This window comes from Rhipicephalus sanguineus, chromosome 2 (genome assembly GCF_013339695.2).
Source record: "Rhipicephalus sanguineus isolate Rsan-2018 chromosome 2, BIME_Rsan_1.4, whole genome shotgun sequence".
In the NCBI taxonomy this organism is placed as follows: domain Eukaryota; kingdom Metazoa; phylum Arthropoda; class Arachnida; order Ixodida; family Ixodidae; genus Rhipicephalus; species Rhipicephalus sanguineus.
In genome coordinates, this window is record NC_051177.1 from 68,465,965 (window position 1) to 68,484,814 (window position 18,850).

Consider the following 18,850-nt stretch of genomic DNA (forward strand, 5'->3'; position numbering starts at 1 on the left):
TCATGAACGGGTATGTGCCACAGAAATTGGGCAAATCCGCTGGTCCACTAAAGAGGAAGAAGGCAAATAAAGACGTAAATAGAAAAGAAAGAGAGAAAGACAGAAAGAGAAAGACAGAGAATCAAAGAAACATGTAGAATAAAAATAGAGAGAAGGAGAGAAGTCGCCATACAGAAAGGGAAGAAAAACAGGAAGAGAAAGAAAGAGAGAAAGAGAGACAATCAAACAAAGAGAGAGAAAAAAAACTAAAGACAGAGAGAGAAAATAACCGACGTTAGCCAGAAGACTTGAGGGCCGACCTGCTTCGCTGTGACAAGCTTCGCGCGACTTAGTGCAAACTTCCCGCATTTCTTTTTTTTTCTTTTTTTTGCGTGCGCCTATGATGGTAGCAACACTGTGGAGTGGCTGGCTTCCCGCGAAAAATTAGGCGTGCGGTAGATTTGTAGACGGAGCTGCGCCTGAGACGTGTGCAGCTTGAATCGATTTTTGAAGGTTGTAAGATGCATACCGAAGAGTTGTACAATGATTAGGCAAACGCATTGGGTACAGTTTTTTTTTTATATGCAGAGCTACTCGCACGAAGCTCAGCACAAAGTGTAATCTGAACTTAAGAAGCACATGAAGGAAACGTTATTCAGACCAGATATTTCAATACGCAAGCGAATAAGCTGCTCCATTGTAATCTTTGCCGGACTTAAATCACGCATTCGTGCCTGCTACAGTAAATCTGTCCTCAGCGTCTCATCGTAACTCGTATGGAAGACACGCGTATACAAAGTTTCCGCGCGCCAAGGGGGCACGAGTGGGGTCTGTGCGCAAGCTGAAATCAGTGCACACTGCGCTGCCCCCCTCAACGTATCAACAACGCTCCTCTAACAACAGGTGCGACTCGACGACAGATGCGCGCTCTGTCGCGCTGTGGCTTCGAAATGTGTGACAAAATCTCCTAGCGGCTCAATAACACTGTCGGCTCAATCGAATACACCGCGCATGAACGCAGGAAATAACTCACTGTGAGCTTCCATTTAGCCGAAAAAAAAAAAAGGCTCTAGCGCGCATTCGTGCACTTTAGCGTCGTCTGGTTAAGCGCGCTGTTTCACATTACGGTCGTCCAAGACGGCACACAAAACAAATTGACACTTGGCTCAAGTGTAAATGTTCGCATTCATCGATTGACGCTTTTAAATATTCGCCGCACGTAATAGCTCTATATAGCGCCGCTTCGCGGCGCAGCGACAAGGTGTGAGTTAGAGTCACTGTATATGCTACCTTTAGGTAGCAGAGTTGCGCATAGGTCCGGCTAGCAACCACAGCCATGCGGCAAAGTCGCAATTCGTTTTTGCAAGCGACATGTCTACCATGACGCCGATTAACCTGCCTGGCGTGTCGAAGACCGGCGATAAACATTGGCTGTCGATGGTTAGTGTTAATTCAGTTCGCTGCAGCGGCGGCGTCGAGAAATAAAAAAATTGGCCCAAGCGGCAACTTCTCCGCAATGCATGGTTGCTGGCGGCGTTGGAAGACAGATGCGCAACTCTGCTACCTAAAGGTAGCATATACAGTAACTCTAGTGTGAGTGACTATAGGACGGCACGCGCGCCTCTCCACCTGTCATCTATAGCCATAGGTGAGTCGTTACGTCACACGTGCCTCCTTCCGCAGTCGCGCGCAGCGGGCGAGGTGTCGACTCGCCGTGTCACTGCGTTTAACTACCGGACGCGGCGTGCGGTCCCGTCGGCGAAGCCACGAGTACGGCAGTGGCGCTCGTCGTTCCGGCTCGACTCCCATGCAGCAGGAGCGAATCGGCGGTTGCGTAGGCGACGCGTGACGCGTGACGCAGTTACGCCAGCGCCGGCGGCGTCGGCGCCCTTGAATCATCGCCGCTGTTGTGTACGTACATCCTTTCACGGGCAGCGCGCCTCGCACCCACCCCGCATCGCCGGTGTGTTTTTGCGCAGGGTGTAGTGTGCGTACGCGCGCGCGTTGGCGCCGACGACACAAAACGCCGACGTGCCCGAGACCGTGAAGGCGAGCGCGCGTGGTCGGCCGGCAGCTGACGACGCGTAGCGGCGTAAACATCAACGATCGCGGCGTCCTCGCGCGGAGGAGGCCGAAGGCGCGCCGCATGATTCGCATCCAAGTGGGAGGATATTCAGAGCGTAACAAACTGGGTGGATTGCGAAAGTTTTGTAGGAGGGCAATGGGGCGGAGGTTCGAGTTATTGCACGCGTTCCTTAATAGCTGAGTTCATCGTCGATGTGTCATCATTCTTTAGGTTTGAAAAATACAGAAGTCAAGCATGTCGTTGAAGGGACACTAAAGGCGTATCACAAATAGCGAATCACAAACCTCGTAGTGCTTGTTTCATTCCAAGGAAATACTTAGCTTGAAAGAAAACGACGTTTTAGTGGTCCGCGTATACCGTTAGCACAATTAAAACCGCCCACCTCCAAGAACGGCCTTCTTACATAGCGATGCCCGCACTTTACTTGCTTTACTGCCCGACAGCCGGTGCTGAGGCGCAATGCAGCATCTTTAATGTAGCAAAGTACTTTAGCGGAGTGCAGCCCTTAAACGGAACTTGCGTCTTCCTGAAGGGTAACGTCAAGGAGTGCTTTTTTTACATGAATCAGACTCAAATGCACTAGTTGCATTTCATTCCGTATTGTAATCCACTTAAATGTTCTTCTCTGTCCTGGGTAGTTTGAGTACGTGTGATTGATTACTACGCTGTCGGGTTTGTTTTCCGCGATGTCCCACTGGTGGCCCAAATCGTTCCCTTTGTTGAAAAATAAGCCGGAACGGATCAACAATATTGCGAAACGACTGGCTCCCGAACGGTAAGAGAGGGACGCTTCTTTAATCTACAATCATGGTTTCAGCAGCACATTTGCGTGCGATCCACGGTGGTGCTGAAGCAACTCTCACGGAGCTTCGAGAACGCTTCTGGTTATTAAGAGGGCGCCAAACAGTGAAGGAAATCATTTTTCACTGTAGAATATGCAAACGATGGAAAACGACAGTGGAGACTGCCCCAATGGCCCCACTTCCACGCGAGAGAATTACGGAAACCAGCCCCTTCGCGGTCGTTGGACTTGACTACTGTGGGCCGCTGTACGCAAAGTCAACAAGCAGTTCAACAAAGGCTTACATACTTTTGTTTTCGTGTGCCGTTACACGTGCTGTTCACCTTGAGCTCACGTCGGACATGAGCACCGCCACGACTTTGCTCGCTTTCCGTCGTTTCGTCGCACGCCGCGGAGTACCCTCAATAGTGTACTCTGACAACGCCCAGACGTTCCGAAGTTGTGCTAAGTCGTTTGGATCTGCGCTACCTGCTCTTCGAGAGTACGCCGCGGAGCTCAGGATACAATGGAGGTTTATCGCAGAACGAGCTCCGTGGTGGGGCGGATGGTGGGAGCGTCTCATTCGTACAACAAAGGGAGCTCTCAAGAAATCGCTTGGACACTCCAGTCTTAACGTGGAAGCCCTCACAACGATACTGTGCGAGATTGAAGCAGTGATCAACAGCAGACCGCTGACCTATCTCGACAGTGAGCCTAACGAGCTACAGCCCTTAACACCATCGCATTTCTGGATGGGTAAACGCAGCATATCATTACCGCAACAGATCTGCACATCAGAGCCTCATACCTCGGTTGATCTGCAACGAAAGGCTCGTCATCGCCAGCGTGTAACAGCGGAACTTTGGAAGAGATGAAAACGAGCGTACCTGCTATTGCTGCGGTCAGCACACAATCGCCCGACATGCCCGACAACAAAACTCCGAGTTGGTGATGTAGTGCTCTTGCAAGAAGACACTGCACCGGCGACATCATGGAAATTGGGCAGAGTTCTTGAGTTACTGCCAGGGAGAGACAATGTAGTGCGCACTTGCTCCGTTCGTCTCGCCAATGGTTCTGTTGTGAATCGCCCGGTACAAACGCTCTGCGCGCTCGAAGCCTCTGATTCACCCTGGCCCGCTCCGGATGATGTTGGAAAATAAGCCGGAACGGAGCAGCAAGAATGTGCGGCACCCGAGGGAAGAGGAAAATGTTGAAGTGTGCGGGAGCTCGGGACAGGACTGAGCGGCGTACCGTTCGCCATGATTGTAGATTAAAGAAGCGTCCCTCTCTTACCGTTCGGGAGCCAGTCATTTCGCAATACCCTTCGTTTACCTTAATTTATCGCTCGCTGAAGCGCTGCTGCGTATAATATTGATGTTTTAGACGTTTTCAAGCATTGACGTTTGACTCTGACATAAATTGTATTGTTTTTCTTTAGTGTCTCTTTAAGTAGCACTACTGAACGAAAATACGCACCAAGTGCTCCTTCAGACCATGCTTGGAGTCATGCCGCTAGTTCAGTTTTCTGTTCAAATAAAAGTATGGGACCACGGCTCTTATTTACCTTCATCTGCTCTATGGGCCGTAAGAGCACTGCTGCACTTTTTAATGACGCCTGCAATCTATGTGACCGCGCGTGATTGCGCGATGAATGCTGATAAGTGTGCGTGCGCTCTTTGATTCCTTCTTTCTTTTCCTCTCGGCTTTCACCTCCTTCAGTGTAAGGTATAGCAAACCAGATGCAATCTAGTCAATTTCCCTGCCTTTCCTACCCGCCACGGTGGTCTAGAGGTTGTGGTGCTCGACTACTGACCTGAAGGTCGCGGGATCGGATCCCAGCCAGGGCGGCCGCATTTTCAGTGGAGGCGAAAAGGCTTGCGGCCCGCGTACTTAGGTTTAGGTGCACTTTAAAGAACCACAGGTGGTCGAATTTCCGGTGCCCTCCACTGCGTTGTCCCTCGTAATCATGTTCTGGTTCTGGGACGTTCAACCCAACAGTTTATTATTACTTCCTTTGCCTTCTCTCTGTCTGTCTCACTTCATCCCACTCGCCAATTTTAGCTTCTAAAGCTTTTGAAGTTTGAAGCCTAAAAACTAACTTGCGGCTATTTCACGACTTGGTTGGCGCGTGATGGGAATGTGGAGTATCCGCGCAATTTCATGAATGCCCCACACCTGCGCATGCGCTTTTGGGAGCGTGTTCCATCAACGTCGCTGGAATTTTACTAATTGCGCTGGGAATGCTGCGAGGAACCCACTGAGCTGAATGTGAGCGTATGCAATACGAACGCCTTCGCGATTTGCGAGATCGGTAGTACACTTAATAACGTCGTTAATTTAGATAGTTGGTTCTGTATTTCTCAAAGTTTTAGCAGCATGGTTTTTTGGCGGGATGAGAGTCAAACAAGTGCCGACTTTCAATTGGGAAATTCTGTTAAAAGCGAATGATGTGTACATTTTGCCGAATACGAGCAAAGGAAAGAAAAGCGCAAGTAGGGCAGCACAGCTCTGCACGAGAACTCTCGTTTCGCGGGTTGAGCGTGGACACGCGGATAGGGAAGTCACGTACGCTGCTATTGTTATTCCTTCGCTGTTTATTTTCGTTGCGCAATATACACCTTTCCTTTGATACATGTGTTGAAACTCAGAGCTGTGTTCTTGGCGTTTTGCTCTGCCTCAAGAATTCGCACTATTATATAACTTGAATCACACCGCAGTTGAGTGCAATGCCCCAGAGCTGCAGGTGTCCCATTACAACGCGTGCATTCGAATAGCATGCGCGGTGTCCTGCATGCGTCGTCCCCTGTAAAATTGCATCTTAAGTTCGTAACCATGCAGTTGTTTGCCGTTGCACTGTCGCGGCGGGTGACTCTCACACAACACTTTGAAGGTTTGTGGTACAGCGCTAAGCAACTGCGCTGCTGTCGTCATCGCTGTACACTGTTCACTCTGTCACTGTAACGTTACAGGCAAAGTAGGTGGAGGTTAGGCTGAGGTGCGGCTGCAAGCAGGGGCGTAGCCAGAAATACTGTTCGGGGGCGGGGGGTTCAATCATACTTTATGTATGTTGGTGCGTGCCTTCGTATGTGTGCGTTTATATACACGCAAGCGAAATTGAACATTTTCGGGGGGGGGGGGGGGGTTGAACCCCCCACCCCCACCCCCCAGCTTCGCCCCTGGGCTGTTGGTTGCGTGCTGAAAGCGTGGTGCTCTTCGGACGAGTTTTCTTTGCAGAGAGGTTAGGTCTCAGGTATAGTTGGCACACGAATGCCTGCTAGTATAGGTCATTAACCTCGAGAGCCCTCACCGGCCTCTGGCCGAGTTCCAGATGCGCAAGCCTCGTTAGTTATACAGGAGAGAACGGCAGCACTCGCGACTTCGCCGCGTAGCGTCTCTCGTTATCGTGCTGGTGGTGCAAGTGTGACTTCAGTGGAAGTATACATGCGTACCTTCTCTTCCTGCCCTTCCGTTTTAGTCCCTCCTCCTCTCTCTTTTGACTTTCTTCTCTCAGTTGTGCGAGTCCGAGTGACTGAGGCCGAGTTGTATGTGAACCCTGTTTCTTTGTAACGAAAAGTAGTATAATGTATAATGTATAAAATTGGCGTCAACGCATTATAGCGATGCACCAATGCCGCGCTTTCATTCATTGAAGAGAAAGGCTCGCGAATACAGTGCTTGAAGTTTCGAATGCGAATGACGAATTGTAATTCATAGGACTAATTGTAATTGATTGGAGGATGTTTAAGAATTTGAGAACCTTCCCGAGCCCCTGGGATGCACACCTTACCAGCCCTAATGGACAGTGTAATTTTGTTCCAGACGTGCAGTGTAGTACTGTACTGAACCGCGCGTAATATGCAAACTTCCAAATTTGGATCACAATTGCAGATTTATTTTGCGAAGTCCACTCAGTGCACAGTTAGTCTGGCTTGAACACCCCCCCCCCTCTCCCCCGGCCTCTTCTGCGCAAATGCGGAACCTACGCCTCTAAAAGGGTTGACGCCCTTGAATTTGAATCACGCTCTCCGTGGCCCCGTGCACACTCAACCACAGCTAAAGAGAGGTCGATAGCGCATGTGCGCGCTCGAAAACGCGGCTCACTTCGAGCCGCCCCTGACAGGTAGCGCAGCGATACCGGCCGGTCGGTTTGAAAATTGGCGCCAGGAGCTCCAGTTATGCTGCCGTACTTGTCGTGTTTGTAAGTATATCTGCGTCTGTGGTCAACCCACAAAGCTTAATGTACTTTTTTAGGGGCGAAGCTCCTTAAAGCGGCACCCGTTCGTCCCTCGTAGTTGTCGTAGTCGTAGTGCGTAACCAGTCGTAACGCTAGTACCAGATCTTGACCCCCAAGGTGGTGCCGACTTCTTCTGTCTCTCATTCCCATTAGCAGCCATTGTTTACCTCCAAGGTAGTGCCTGGTGAGATTTCTCCTGTGCGTGATTAAAGAATAAAAATTTTGTGCAAAACGCCGTTGATTGATGAAATAAACCAACGAAAGACGCCAGATGTTTTTTAAAAGCAAAACGAAAGAACGCCAGATGTTTCTAAAGCAAAACGAAAAGACGCCAGCTGCTTAACGAAAGACGCCAGATGTTTTCTAAAAGCAATGGTTTTCTAAACATTGAAAATTTACAGCGTACATGTAAAATAAAGTGAGCTGCAAGTCGTCATAACTCATCGAACCTTTAGTATAAACGCGCCCGATCTCACGTCGGTGATGATGTACTGGGCAGAATTCACGGAAGATTCACGGTTTACCGATGAATCTCCGCAGCTTCGCCCACTCATCATTCACTCCGTGGATATGCTGTGATTTTTTTTCTGCTCGCGAGCGCGTTGTACACCTCGAAATTGCGATTTAAGCACGAAAAAAGTTGTGGCACTTTCACAGTCGTGCTGCCAAGCCTGAAGGAAGATCGCAGCTGGGTGGCCTTCCTTGTTTTTCTTTATTTTTCTATTTCTTTCTTCTCTCGCTCTTTCTATCGTTCTCTCTCTCTCTCTTTCTATATATATCGCTTCCTCTTTCTTTCTTTCGCTTTCTTTTTCTCTATTTTCTATCTCTTTCTTTCTCTATGACTTTTTCACGTGTTCGTTTTCACAAGTTACCGACACCTTAAAACATCTTCGCTGTCAAAGCTTTACGCAGATCAGCTTTGATAAACCGGAGCAGGCTTCTAGTTGCGAATAGCTTGTCAAACTAATTACTAACTACTTAGCATGCCATATAAGTGTCGCGTCAATTTTTGTGCGAATGTGTAGTCTTTATGGTAAGAAACAAAGGCTGTCACGTTGTGTTTATCTTTGTCAGTGTTGAACGGTGCTCCGGCTCTGTGGAGTCTTAAGAAGATAACGGAAATCTGTTGCGATCTTTCATTGTTGGTGTAGATCTGCCCTCTTTCTTTTTTTTTTCTCTCGCTCGCTAGAAAGCTGCGAATGCCCTGATAGTTATAGTGGCATACCCGCGTGCCTATGGATCCATGCATGTATCCGTGGGCGAGCTCGTTCTTGTGACCGAGACCTAGCGGCCGCGTAGCTGTGCTGGGCAGTGTTCAAGCGTGATAAGGAGGGTGGAAAAAAAAAAGATAATAAAGCGGTATTGCTGGGATAGCTTTAAACGGACATAAGTATGAACACTCTCAAGAAAGAATGGAAAGCGTGCAGACATGAAAACTATAGAGAACTAAGCAACACGAACGCTCGAGTTTCTGTAGACATGTAAGCAATAACCGACAATTGTCAATAGTAAGCCAACAAGAGCTAAGAGCGGCAATAATTTTGATACACGCTAAGATACCCTGGCATAAAAAGAGAAGAGTCAAAGAAGAGAAGTCGTCTACAGGCTTCCATTAACATGTGGCAAGAATTATGTGGCTCAAAGTGGACGGTGCCTAAACGAACGAGCGTTCAAAGGAACACCGCTACGACGGGAAAGAAAAATGGATGAGATCCTCGATGCCCACTGCAGGTATTAAAGCAATCCAAGTGGCAGTGCAGGTGACGATGCCTCTACCACGTACATGCCAAATTTTCAAGATTGCTTAATTATTAGTACCAGTAGAGGTCAATAAACTGGCGAAATAATCGTGTCCGAATTGATTGATAGGCTGGCGGATAACTGTGTTTATAAGTCATCGATTGCCCTCTCCTGTGAGCCTGTCTACGTAAAGATAGTTGAGGATTGCAAACTGCGCATAGTGCTGATGGTTGTAAAAACGATGTTGCCCATAAATGTGGTTCCCTGTTTTCGAAATAAACATTGTTGTAAGTTAGCGCCTGTGTGTGTCACGCCTTTGTTCGTATTTTTCGTGCGCTATAAGCCTCACTATGACATATACCAACTCGCCCACAATTCTGCGTAAAAAAGAAAAGACTTGTTTTCGCAAGTGCCAACAAGGTTTTTAACCTCAATATGTGGGCTGATAATTAGCTAGCAACGCTTTAGCCGTAACTCTTTTTGCGGAGGCTCTTGTTACAAAAGCAGCCACGTGGCCGGGCAAAGGTCTTCATTCGCTGCGCCGACGGTTGGCGCTGTTCCCGTGGCTCTCATTTTGTATTCCGTCTCACGTCGTGGGTCGGACGCCCGCTCATGCAGAGTCATGCACCCGCGTGGGCTACTACGCCTACTGCTCCGTAATTTGTTAACGGCGTTCACACAGGGGAGATCGTTGACAGCGTGTATTACACTAGCGAGTATACAGACCTCTTATACATTGCGAAAACATACCCTAATAACGTGCGAATGAACTTTTAATGATGGCACGAGGGAGGCAACGTACGCGAAAGGGACGAATTAATGCTATGCCGCATGCAGTCGATCACAAAGGATTACGGAACACGGGTGGGTATTTGCGAAAAGTTTCAAATTCCCGCGGTCTTCGTGGTATTCGCGGTCTTTATCTGCCGTCACCCTTGCTACTGGAACCAGACAACCCGTAAAGCATGGTTTTCAAACGATGAGGCACATACCACGGTGGCTAAATGGTAACGGCTTTCCGGTTCAGTACACGAGATTGCGGGTTCCATTCTCGACCGCGGAAAGCCGTATCGTCATCATCATCAGCCTGACTGCGCCTACTACAGGCCAAAAGCCTCTCCCATGTTCCGCCAATCAACCCGGTCCTGTGCTTTCTGCTGCCACGTTATACCTACAAACTTCTTAATCTCATCTGCCCACCTAACTTCCTGTCTCCCCCTCGCGCGTTTGCCTTCTCTTGGAATCCAGTCAGTTACTCTTAATGACCAGCGGTTATCTTGCCTACGCGCTACATGCCCTGCCCATGTCAATTTCTTCTTGATTTCGACTAAGATGTCCGTAACACTCGTTTTGTTCCCTGACCCACTCTGCTCTCTTCTTAGTCGTGTATTATAATGTGGCGCGGACTGCGAAAGCGTTCGTGCTTGCTTTAAAGAACATTGCAGCTTGCCCTCCACGTCCGGCACTGTCCTCGAATCCCACTGTGCGTTTATTTTCGCGACTTGGAAAGCTTCATCCAATGGATATTAAAATGGAGGTGTGTCGAAATCGTGGTTGTGCGTGAAAAACTCCCAGAAGGCGTGTCTTACTGCTTAACTGCGTTCGTGGCCTCCCTGTCGTCATGCTTGTGGGTCGTTTTCGCACAACCCACGCCTATGACCGATTTTCTGTCTGCAGTTGGCATGCGATATCGCCACTCTTGCCCATGATGGGTGGCAGTATGTATGTATAAATAAATAAATAAATAAATAAATAAATAAATAAATAAATAAATAAATAAATAAATAAATAAATAAATAAATAAATAAATAAATAAATAAATAAATAAATAAATAAATAATTTGCAGCTCTGAGATTGCCCTCGTTATTGCTTATTCGTCGCTTTACGTGCGTTGTCGATTTTATTGCCGCGTCGTTAACATCACGCTACTCGTATTTCTCTATAAGAAAAAAAAAGTTAAAGTCGAGGTCAGTTGTTGTACGTGTCTTCCTCTGCCTGGTTCTTCGTCTTTTGCGCTGTTTCCCTCCAACATGCCGTACCAACACGCCCAAGTAACCACTTTATCAGTTCGCTTTCGCCTCGCACTTTCTTCGTTTATTATTATTTTCTTTTGGCTTTGTGTAGTACTGATACTCCTTATAGCCATGCAAAGAAGACATTCGTTCTCGTATGCAAAAAAAAAAAAAAAAAATCTACGTAGCCCTTTTTATCAGCACCCGTGTGTGCGTGGTTTCGCTGCGAGACTGCATGCGGTGCGAGTCACAATAATTGAGTCTTTGCTTGTTTGCGCAGGCGTAGACGTGGACCTCCGCGATGCCCAGAACCGGAGGGCGACGGACGTTCTCGAAGAGCTCAACACGGGAATCGCCAAACAGGCACGGGACATGATCCGAGGTGAGCTGCCCGAACCAGCGTCTTTCTTTGTGTTCAGGCGCATGGCGACACTGGTATCAGGCACGGCTGCATACATGCACTTTATCACCAAAAGTTGGAGGCAACCCTAATCCTTGACTTAGGCGTGTGGTATATAGCTGCACTCGCACGTCGGAAGTCGTGAATCCTGAATGTATTCCTTGGGTTAACTTTGTGTCTCGTCGCGCTGCTGAAGGAGCGGATCACAGAGGCCACGTAGAAAGAAGCGCGTGGTTGCGAACTGCTCCGCCAGGTGCTGCAATGATCCTAGCCGCTCAAAACATAAGCGTCTGCTCTTTCAATGAACTCATTCAATTAACTTGCATTAATTTTCCTGGCAGTCAATTTGCCCTTATTTTAAGTAAATTTATTCTCTGATATCATATGTATCCGTTAGATCTCTTAATTTGAACCAGAACGATCGACTTCGTATCAATTTTTGTGTTTTGAAATACATTTACATAATATTCGGAAAACCAGAAGTAAGCGCTCGATATATATAAATATATACTTGGAAGAGAAAGAGGAACTCGTTGCTCGTGCCGCTATTAAAATACTACTATTCATAACTCTTTTGAAAGGGCATTCACTCACTGTGAGGAATTATCTATTCCGTGTAAGAGTCCACCAATCGAACTGTTCATTTCAGCACGTGATCCTGCGATGACTGGGCGCACGGAGCTCAAGAGCCGGCAATGACGATTGGCTCTGGTCCGCCGGCTATCGAGCTTTGTCCAATGAACGCGCGCTGAAATGAACTGTCCACTCAGTGGACTTATATAAAACACAGTGTGACGTCTTTGAGCAGTCGCACCTCGCCAGCCGGCTGCTCCATGTGTGACCTCATGGTGCCGTGTATCTTGCCGGGTGATTGACGATCTCGTGGAAGTCGCTTAGCGCGCAAACTACAGGTTAATAGCGAGCGTTTCAGAATTGGGTACGCAAAATTTCCGCTAGCGTTCGTCGCCACTGCCCATGCGTCATACACTGTGCCTCTTGGGTACCCACGTTAAGTGACGGAATTAGCGTGCGTATGCAGCGAACGCTATCTCTGTGTACCCTATTCTAAAACTGCCTTATATGTCGCTGTATAGGCACCCCTTTTCTAAAAGGTGAGGACCCCGACCCCTAGAGAAAAAGAATGTATTGATGCTTCGGCATCTAGAACAGGAGCCTTGTTCACAGTATTCTCCTTTTATTCAATGATTCTTCCCGACCAGGCGGGTGTCGTCGAAGCCTAGATTTATTTCACACCCCTCCTATATTCTCCGTGTTTCTCTCAATCCCGTATGTTTACTCCAACGCTGCCCCCCCCCCCCCCCCCCCCCGCAAGTGTCGGAAGTTCACTCTGGACACTTACTGTGCGGTTAGCAGTCAAAGTTCCTGTGCCTTCTCTTCCTCAATGTACTCCCAACAGCAAACGTTTACGGGACGTTGCCTTCAATACATAATATAACGGAACAAAACAAGGACCGAGAAAGATGCACACAGGACGACCGCTAGACTTCAACTGAAGTCTAGCCTTCACAACGTTGCCTTCACAACGTTGCCTTCACAACGAATGCGAATTTCTTCTCTTTTAGTGCGTAATGCTTCTAATATATAGCTGGTGACTTCATAGGTTTCAATACCAACTGCAGGCTGAGCGAAGCACTCATTTGGAGGTTATATGTTCGCAGACGAAGCGAGAATTTAGCTTTCTCGATCCTTTCTCGTCACGCAAACTTTTGCTGTTGGGTGTACATATTTTTCTAAATACACGAGCACGCACTTACGCAGGGCCGGATCACCTCGTTTTCTTTAGCCTTGTCGTCTTTGCGTTCCTCCTTTCCTATCGCTGTTCCGGGTGCCTCGCCGGCCCGCCTCACGAAACCGTGGCCCGGTAATTAAAGATGCAAATGTTGCCTCAAAGCTGAGCCTGTGTGCGGGCGCGCACGTATACGAGCGGCTATTGTTGTGGCCACACGGGGAGGTTGCGTATATGCGTCGCAAGCTGCTCAAGGAAATTTTTTTTTTTTTCGGACACCAGAGAGACGGTTCGCACTGGCACGAACCGGGCAAGCGTGGTTTTTTGGGGCGAACTGGTCACCGACGCTGACGACGATGGTGCTAGTGCAACTGCTTGCAAATCGAGGCCGAAAAAATAAATTAATTAATAATAAATATTACATTAGGAGAAATGACGCAGAAGGCGTAGAATTCTTTTCTTTTTCTTTTTTTTTTCGGAAGTTTGCCCATCGACTCAAATGCACGTACAAATGCAGGCTAGTTTCGGTAATATACATCAGTACAGGCTCGGTGGAGGTTGATTCCTGGCAGCCAAACATTACAGTCCTGTGGTCTCGTGCGATGAAGGGCCACGGGTTCCAAGTAGCGACGATATAACACATAAATACGAAAATTTTTTACAACCGCTGAAAGGAGAGATAAAAAAAGGGAAGCGCGCGGGCACCGTCATACATGATATGAAGCTGCAAATGTTCACGTATCCTGCGTGTAAGTCGTAGAGGCACCCATAAGCGTAAGTAGACTGAGTTTACGACGGCTGTATCACTTTCTGACCCGTCTTGTTTCTTTGTTCGCGTATGGCCTAGACTCCCTATGCAAAGGCAATGCGATAAAAGGCATCAAGGTCGAGCACGTTGTAGCATACTGCTTTTGACCTAAACAGGTCGTATACAGTACGTTACAGATCTCAAGTTCAAGACCGATCCCACGATAACAGCTAAAGCACGCTAAAAGATGCGCTAAAGACCGATAACAGCTGGACCACGCTAAGATATGCATTCGTTTATGGAATACCTTGGTAGTAACGACGTATCGCTGTGAATGCGTAATCATTCTATAGGGCTATGCTTGCCTTGGAATATTGTACGTCCCTCCGCCTGTAACGTATTAGTAAGCGGGCCAGTCCTGCTCATATGCAGTACTCAACAGGCAAGTACATGACAATAAAGCTCCCACTAGTGAGTTAATTTGTGGATCCTACGGTTGCCACAACAAGGAATTATTCGAGGTGCGAAAGCACACATGCATTAGCGTACCTCTTCCCTGCTGCCCTCCACTCTATTTTGAAAGACCAGTGAATGGTGACAGTTGTTCTGGCCTACCGGATTTAATCGAGTACTACGAGCACCTGGGCTAACGCATTGGCTCACGTGCCGCCAGCAAGGGTTAATGTCGACTAATGTTCGCTGTATGATGGCTAATGACGGCTAGTGTTAGTTAATGATGGCTGTAATGTTTGGTACATTATTGGCTATAAGTAATAGTTAATCTCGGCTAGCGTTGCTGTATATGTTCGTTAAGTGGTGCTGTTGCACAATACGCCCGCATAGAGCTTCTGTCAAAAGTCTTCGTTAACCTGTTGCCCGCTTTCGTACTGAATGTCGAATAGTGAATGCATCGTCTCGCTGGACAACAGCCTGGGCTGGACATTCCGTCTCGTTGGGCATTCAGTCTTTGTATCGTCGGGTTGCCTCTCTTCTTGTGGCACGAACTGTCCGTGCTACCTTAGGCGGCTTAGTGAAGCACCGGAGAAAAAAAAAGAAAGAAAGAAAAAGCCCATGTGTTGCAGTACTCATGAGGGAAGAAATATGCACATATTTACAGCGAAAGCACGTCTTTGTTGTCACGGTGACACGTGGCCGAGCGGATCATGCTCACAGCAGTTCTTCGGGAAGCGTATACTGTATATATAAGGAACCTTTACCTCATTCTGACCTTATCTCTCACGTGTATGCGCAACATTAATGAGAACTAACACACAATCAAGGAAGGAAAGTATATATGGGTGTTATTTGTAGTAATTGCATACAAATCACGCTTGTGCCTACGCTTGCAGAACGCGCCGAGGCGGACAGCGGCGGTTCGGCGGACGCCAGCCCGCGCTCCATCAGCCCGCCACCGGCGTTTGCGAGTCCCGCGCCGCGGCCCGTGCAGTCTTCGGGCCTCCCGCGGCGTAACTCGGCGGGCCTGGGCGGTTCGCAGGACATGCTGCTCGACATGCACGCCGCCGCAGCGGCCTCCAGACACGCAAAGAGGCCCTCGCTAGGGTGAGCGACTCTCTTACTCATGCTTGCGTACTCGTGGTGTGTGCTTGGAACAGGCCTTTTCCCGACGCGGTCGCCGGTAAAGATCCGTCGTTTCTGTAGTCGGTGATTTCTCAATAAACGAGAACGACATTGCATTCCGAAGGAAACAAAACACTCGACGCACTTAAAGCACTTCCATTGTCCCGATACATGGAGGTAGATTCGTGACGTCACACTTACGTATACCCGCTTAGGTAACGGCGCTAGGTTTGCGAAGATAAAACATCTCCCTGACCTTCTCCTTCAACGACCAATATTTTCCCGCCAGATGAACGAGAACAGTGCTTTAAAAGACGCGGTTTACTGTAGTCTGAACTGATTTAGCGCTGATCTATAGCGTCCTTGTTAAGAATGAGACGTCGGGGGACTCTGTGCTTGTCACTGAATGTCTTAAGGACGGTGTTCCGCTTCTGGAAGACAAAAGAAGCGTAGGCTACGGAACGTGACCGCGTTGAGTGCCTCCTGGCTTGCATGTGCAGCGCCCGCATTGTTGTTGATATGTGTTTACTTCCCATTGTTGCGCGTCTTGCTTATTCCGCCACCACCACTGCCTCCCGCCGCCGTGAGTGTAATTATCACGAATTGCCTCCGGTTGTGAACGCCCCGGCGCGAACCTTTCCTTATTTCGGTTCCTTACCTTCCTTCTAGCTGGCTCGATGATTGCACGCTACGCCATAGGGCGGCTGGAAGAAATGCTGTGGGCAGGGTTGGACAAGGAAGGAGGGCCGAGAAACGCTTCCGTTATGCGTGACCTGCAGAGCGTGACGGAGTGGTCACACCTCGATGACATTCACGTCCCGGGTCGTTTTGTCGAGGGCCGTGTTGGACTCCGTCGTCTCGAAGGAGCGATGCTGCGCTTGCTGATCCTTCCTAGAGGTTAAGCTGGAGGCAGCACGTGTGTCGGTGTGGAAAACCCGAGGGTGTCCCGTGAATGTATACGTTTACCGCGGTGCACCAACCAGCCGAGTGCTTGCGTGAAACAACTCTGGTGGTAGTGCATTCGGAACCATAGGAACGCACAAGGTTCTGTTCGCACTGTGCGCACGCCTATGTTTGGAACCTTTGGGCACAGTGTAGGCTACAGGGTTGAAAGGAAACGGGCAACGTCAGGCGTATGCACGGATAGCTTCGAGCATGCATTGGTCTGTGGAGCCTCCGCTTCATGCAGCAGCCAGAGTTCTCTCTATTTAATGAAATGCTTCACTGAATCCAGTCAAAGGCAAACGATGCAGGAGTTGCACGTTCGACAAGCTCGCACGTTGGACAGGACGTTAATGTAAACGCAGTTACTGTTGAAGTGGGCGCTTGCAAACCAAGCAACCAGCAACACGTTCTGTATTGTGCAGAGGTGTGCAAGTCAAAGGTGTGTAGCGTCCGCCTCGAGCTCTTTCGACAGCGTACGGAATGCGTGCGAGGCGTGCACTGTGAGGACTTTATAACTGCTTGAGACGTTCTTGCTTATACCACTTTTTCGTGAGGCCGGCTGTTCGTGCGCGTGCCCGTACGCCCGTGCGCCCGTGCGAGTGTTCTTCCATCTCCAAATGGCCGCCGGCTACGCAGTTCCCAGCCCGCGGCCTCTTTATGGACTTCGTTTCCCTTAATGGCTTCTTCTCCTCTTTTCGTTTCCTGCCGCTCGCCGTCTTAGAAAACCCGCAAACTGTGATGCTGTAAGCGTATACGGTGAGAACTTCCAAGGAGAACGCGCGGGCTTTGTTTCTCTCTTATGCACTTTGTACCTTTCCCATTAGGCAACTTACGAGGTGAAAGCCCCTATTAGTCGCGCTTGAGATATTCTATAATGGAACCGTATAGAGATGCACAGAGTACGACTCGCGAGTCGTGTACGTAATCGGGCCGGAACGTTCTCGCGTCACTTTCTGCTTCGCCGGCTGGAAGCTGGCGAGCCTCTGTTTCGGTCTCAAGGAAGCGCAAGGTCTGACAATGAAGTTGGACTGCGGCGCAGCACGAGTTAATGACAGCGCGGGCAAGGAACAGCGGCAGCTTCGAGTTCCGATGCTCGAGCCACGCTGGCTCGTTTCGCGGTACGAAGTATATATACAGAGGGACCGTATGTTGTGAACACTGGATTATTTCGACATAGTTATTCTTGCTCGCCGTTCGTCACTGGCTCGGACGTTGTCGCGCGCCGCCCTTGTCACATGTGTCGACCACTGGCTGCGGTGAATCATATAAAACGAGTATGGCGGCAAATTTAAGCTTCTTTTAATCCAGTGTGGCATTCTCGTCGCCAGTGACGACTCATGGAGCTTCGTTTTTGCCACGGAAGACGTTCGTCGTCGCCCATACTGGACAGAATACCATGCCTCGTGCAGACCTCGGTGAGCTGCCGTAGAGACACGCAAAATAACGTTTCTTAGCAAGATTGACCTGTAAAACGTCTGAGCTGTCATTTCCTGATCTTGAACAGATTTATCAGCTCCATCTGTGTGTACACCGAGTACGCTGTTCGTGCCCGTGTTTATACATACCTATCTAAGCCACTGCCAAATGCCTGGCCGGAACAGCTGTCTTCGGCTAGAGCCACTGCAGTTGGTTTCAAAATGTTCCGCCCGAACACATCCGGGGAACCTGCTCCTCTTCGCCTTTCACTTCGTCTCGTCTGCCAAGAAATTGCTCAAAAGTGGTCGTACCCGGCCACTCGAACGCAACACTGCCATCTTTATTTCTGCACTGACCGCACGAACCAGAGCTCGAATCCGAGAATTTCTGCACGCAGTGGCCGATAAGAAACGTCAGGCCTCTATAGCTGCTCAGATAATATCCCAGATTTTTTGAAGACGCTGTACCACACCTCTGTATACGTACAGTACAGTCGGCGTCAAAAGTTTAGAGACCACTAGCTCTGAGAAAACTTATAATTGTCAGCGATTTGTGACTGTATTCGGTCGAGCTGCACTGTATACGTGTTGTTAAGGCGTTGTACAAGTGACCGGAAATATAAATTCAAGGCTGCCTGCCAAAGCAGCGGGGATATTCAGCTTTTTCTTGTCTCTCATGGTCCGTAAACTTTTCACGCTGACTCTACGTACGACGTTGTTTATTTATCGTAGCATTATACATAGCATTACTCGATATTCTGACATCTACGCTTACGTAACGTGTCGCGTTTCGTTCAGTCTTGCTCCTATATGTAGTTTTCGATGTTTATTTCACGATTCTTTATTGAAATAAAAAATAAATGAAGGAGTTGCTGTCGCCATTTCTTGGCGACGGATGCCCCTTTACACTTGGTTGTTAAGATAATATGAGCTCAAAAGTTCTCTTTTTAACATAGCACACATACAAGCGCGGTGCACACTTTTGATGTAGTTCGCTGAATACCCATCACAAATATTAGCGTCATAAAAAAAACGCTGAAGCACTTTCACTGTTCTGTGATTTATCCGTGATGGACATGGCCTTGTAGTATTTTCGCTAATGAAAACGTTAGCTCTGAGTCCAGCAAGTGGAGTTCCTGTATGTGTGATGTGCTTGGGACAATCGAGCTACAGATGGTGCACAT

General features: G+C 48.6%; 1 protein-coding gene across 1 annotated transcript in view; it reads left to right on the plus strand.

The window, feature by feature from the left end:
- Nucleotides 1-18,850, plus strand: part of LOC119383124 (ankyrin repeat and sterile alpha motif domain-containing protein 1B) — a 108,614-nt gene that overhangs the window by 43,666 nt on the left and 46,098 nt on the right. The window contains exons 4-5 of the mRNA XM_037651131.2: nt 11,114-11,215; nt 15,078-15,288. Of these exons, the coding sequence (XP_037507059.1) occupies nt 11,114-11,215; nt 15,078-15,288 (313 nt within the window). The remainder of the gene's footprint in view (nt 1-11,113; nt 11,216-15,077; nt 15,289-18,850) is intronic.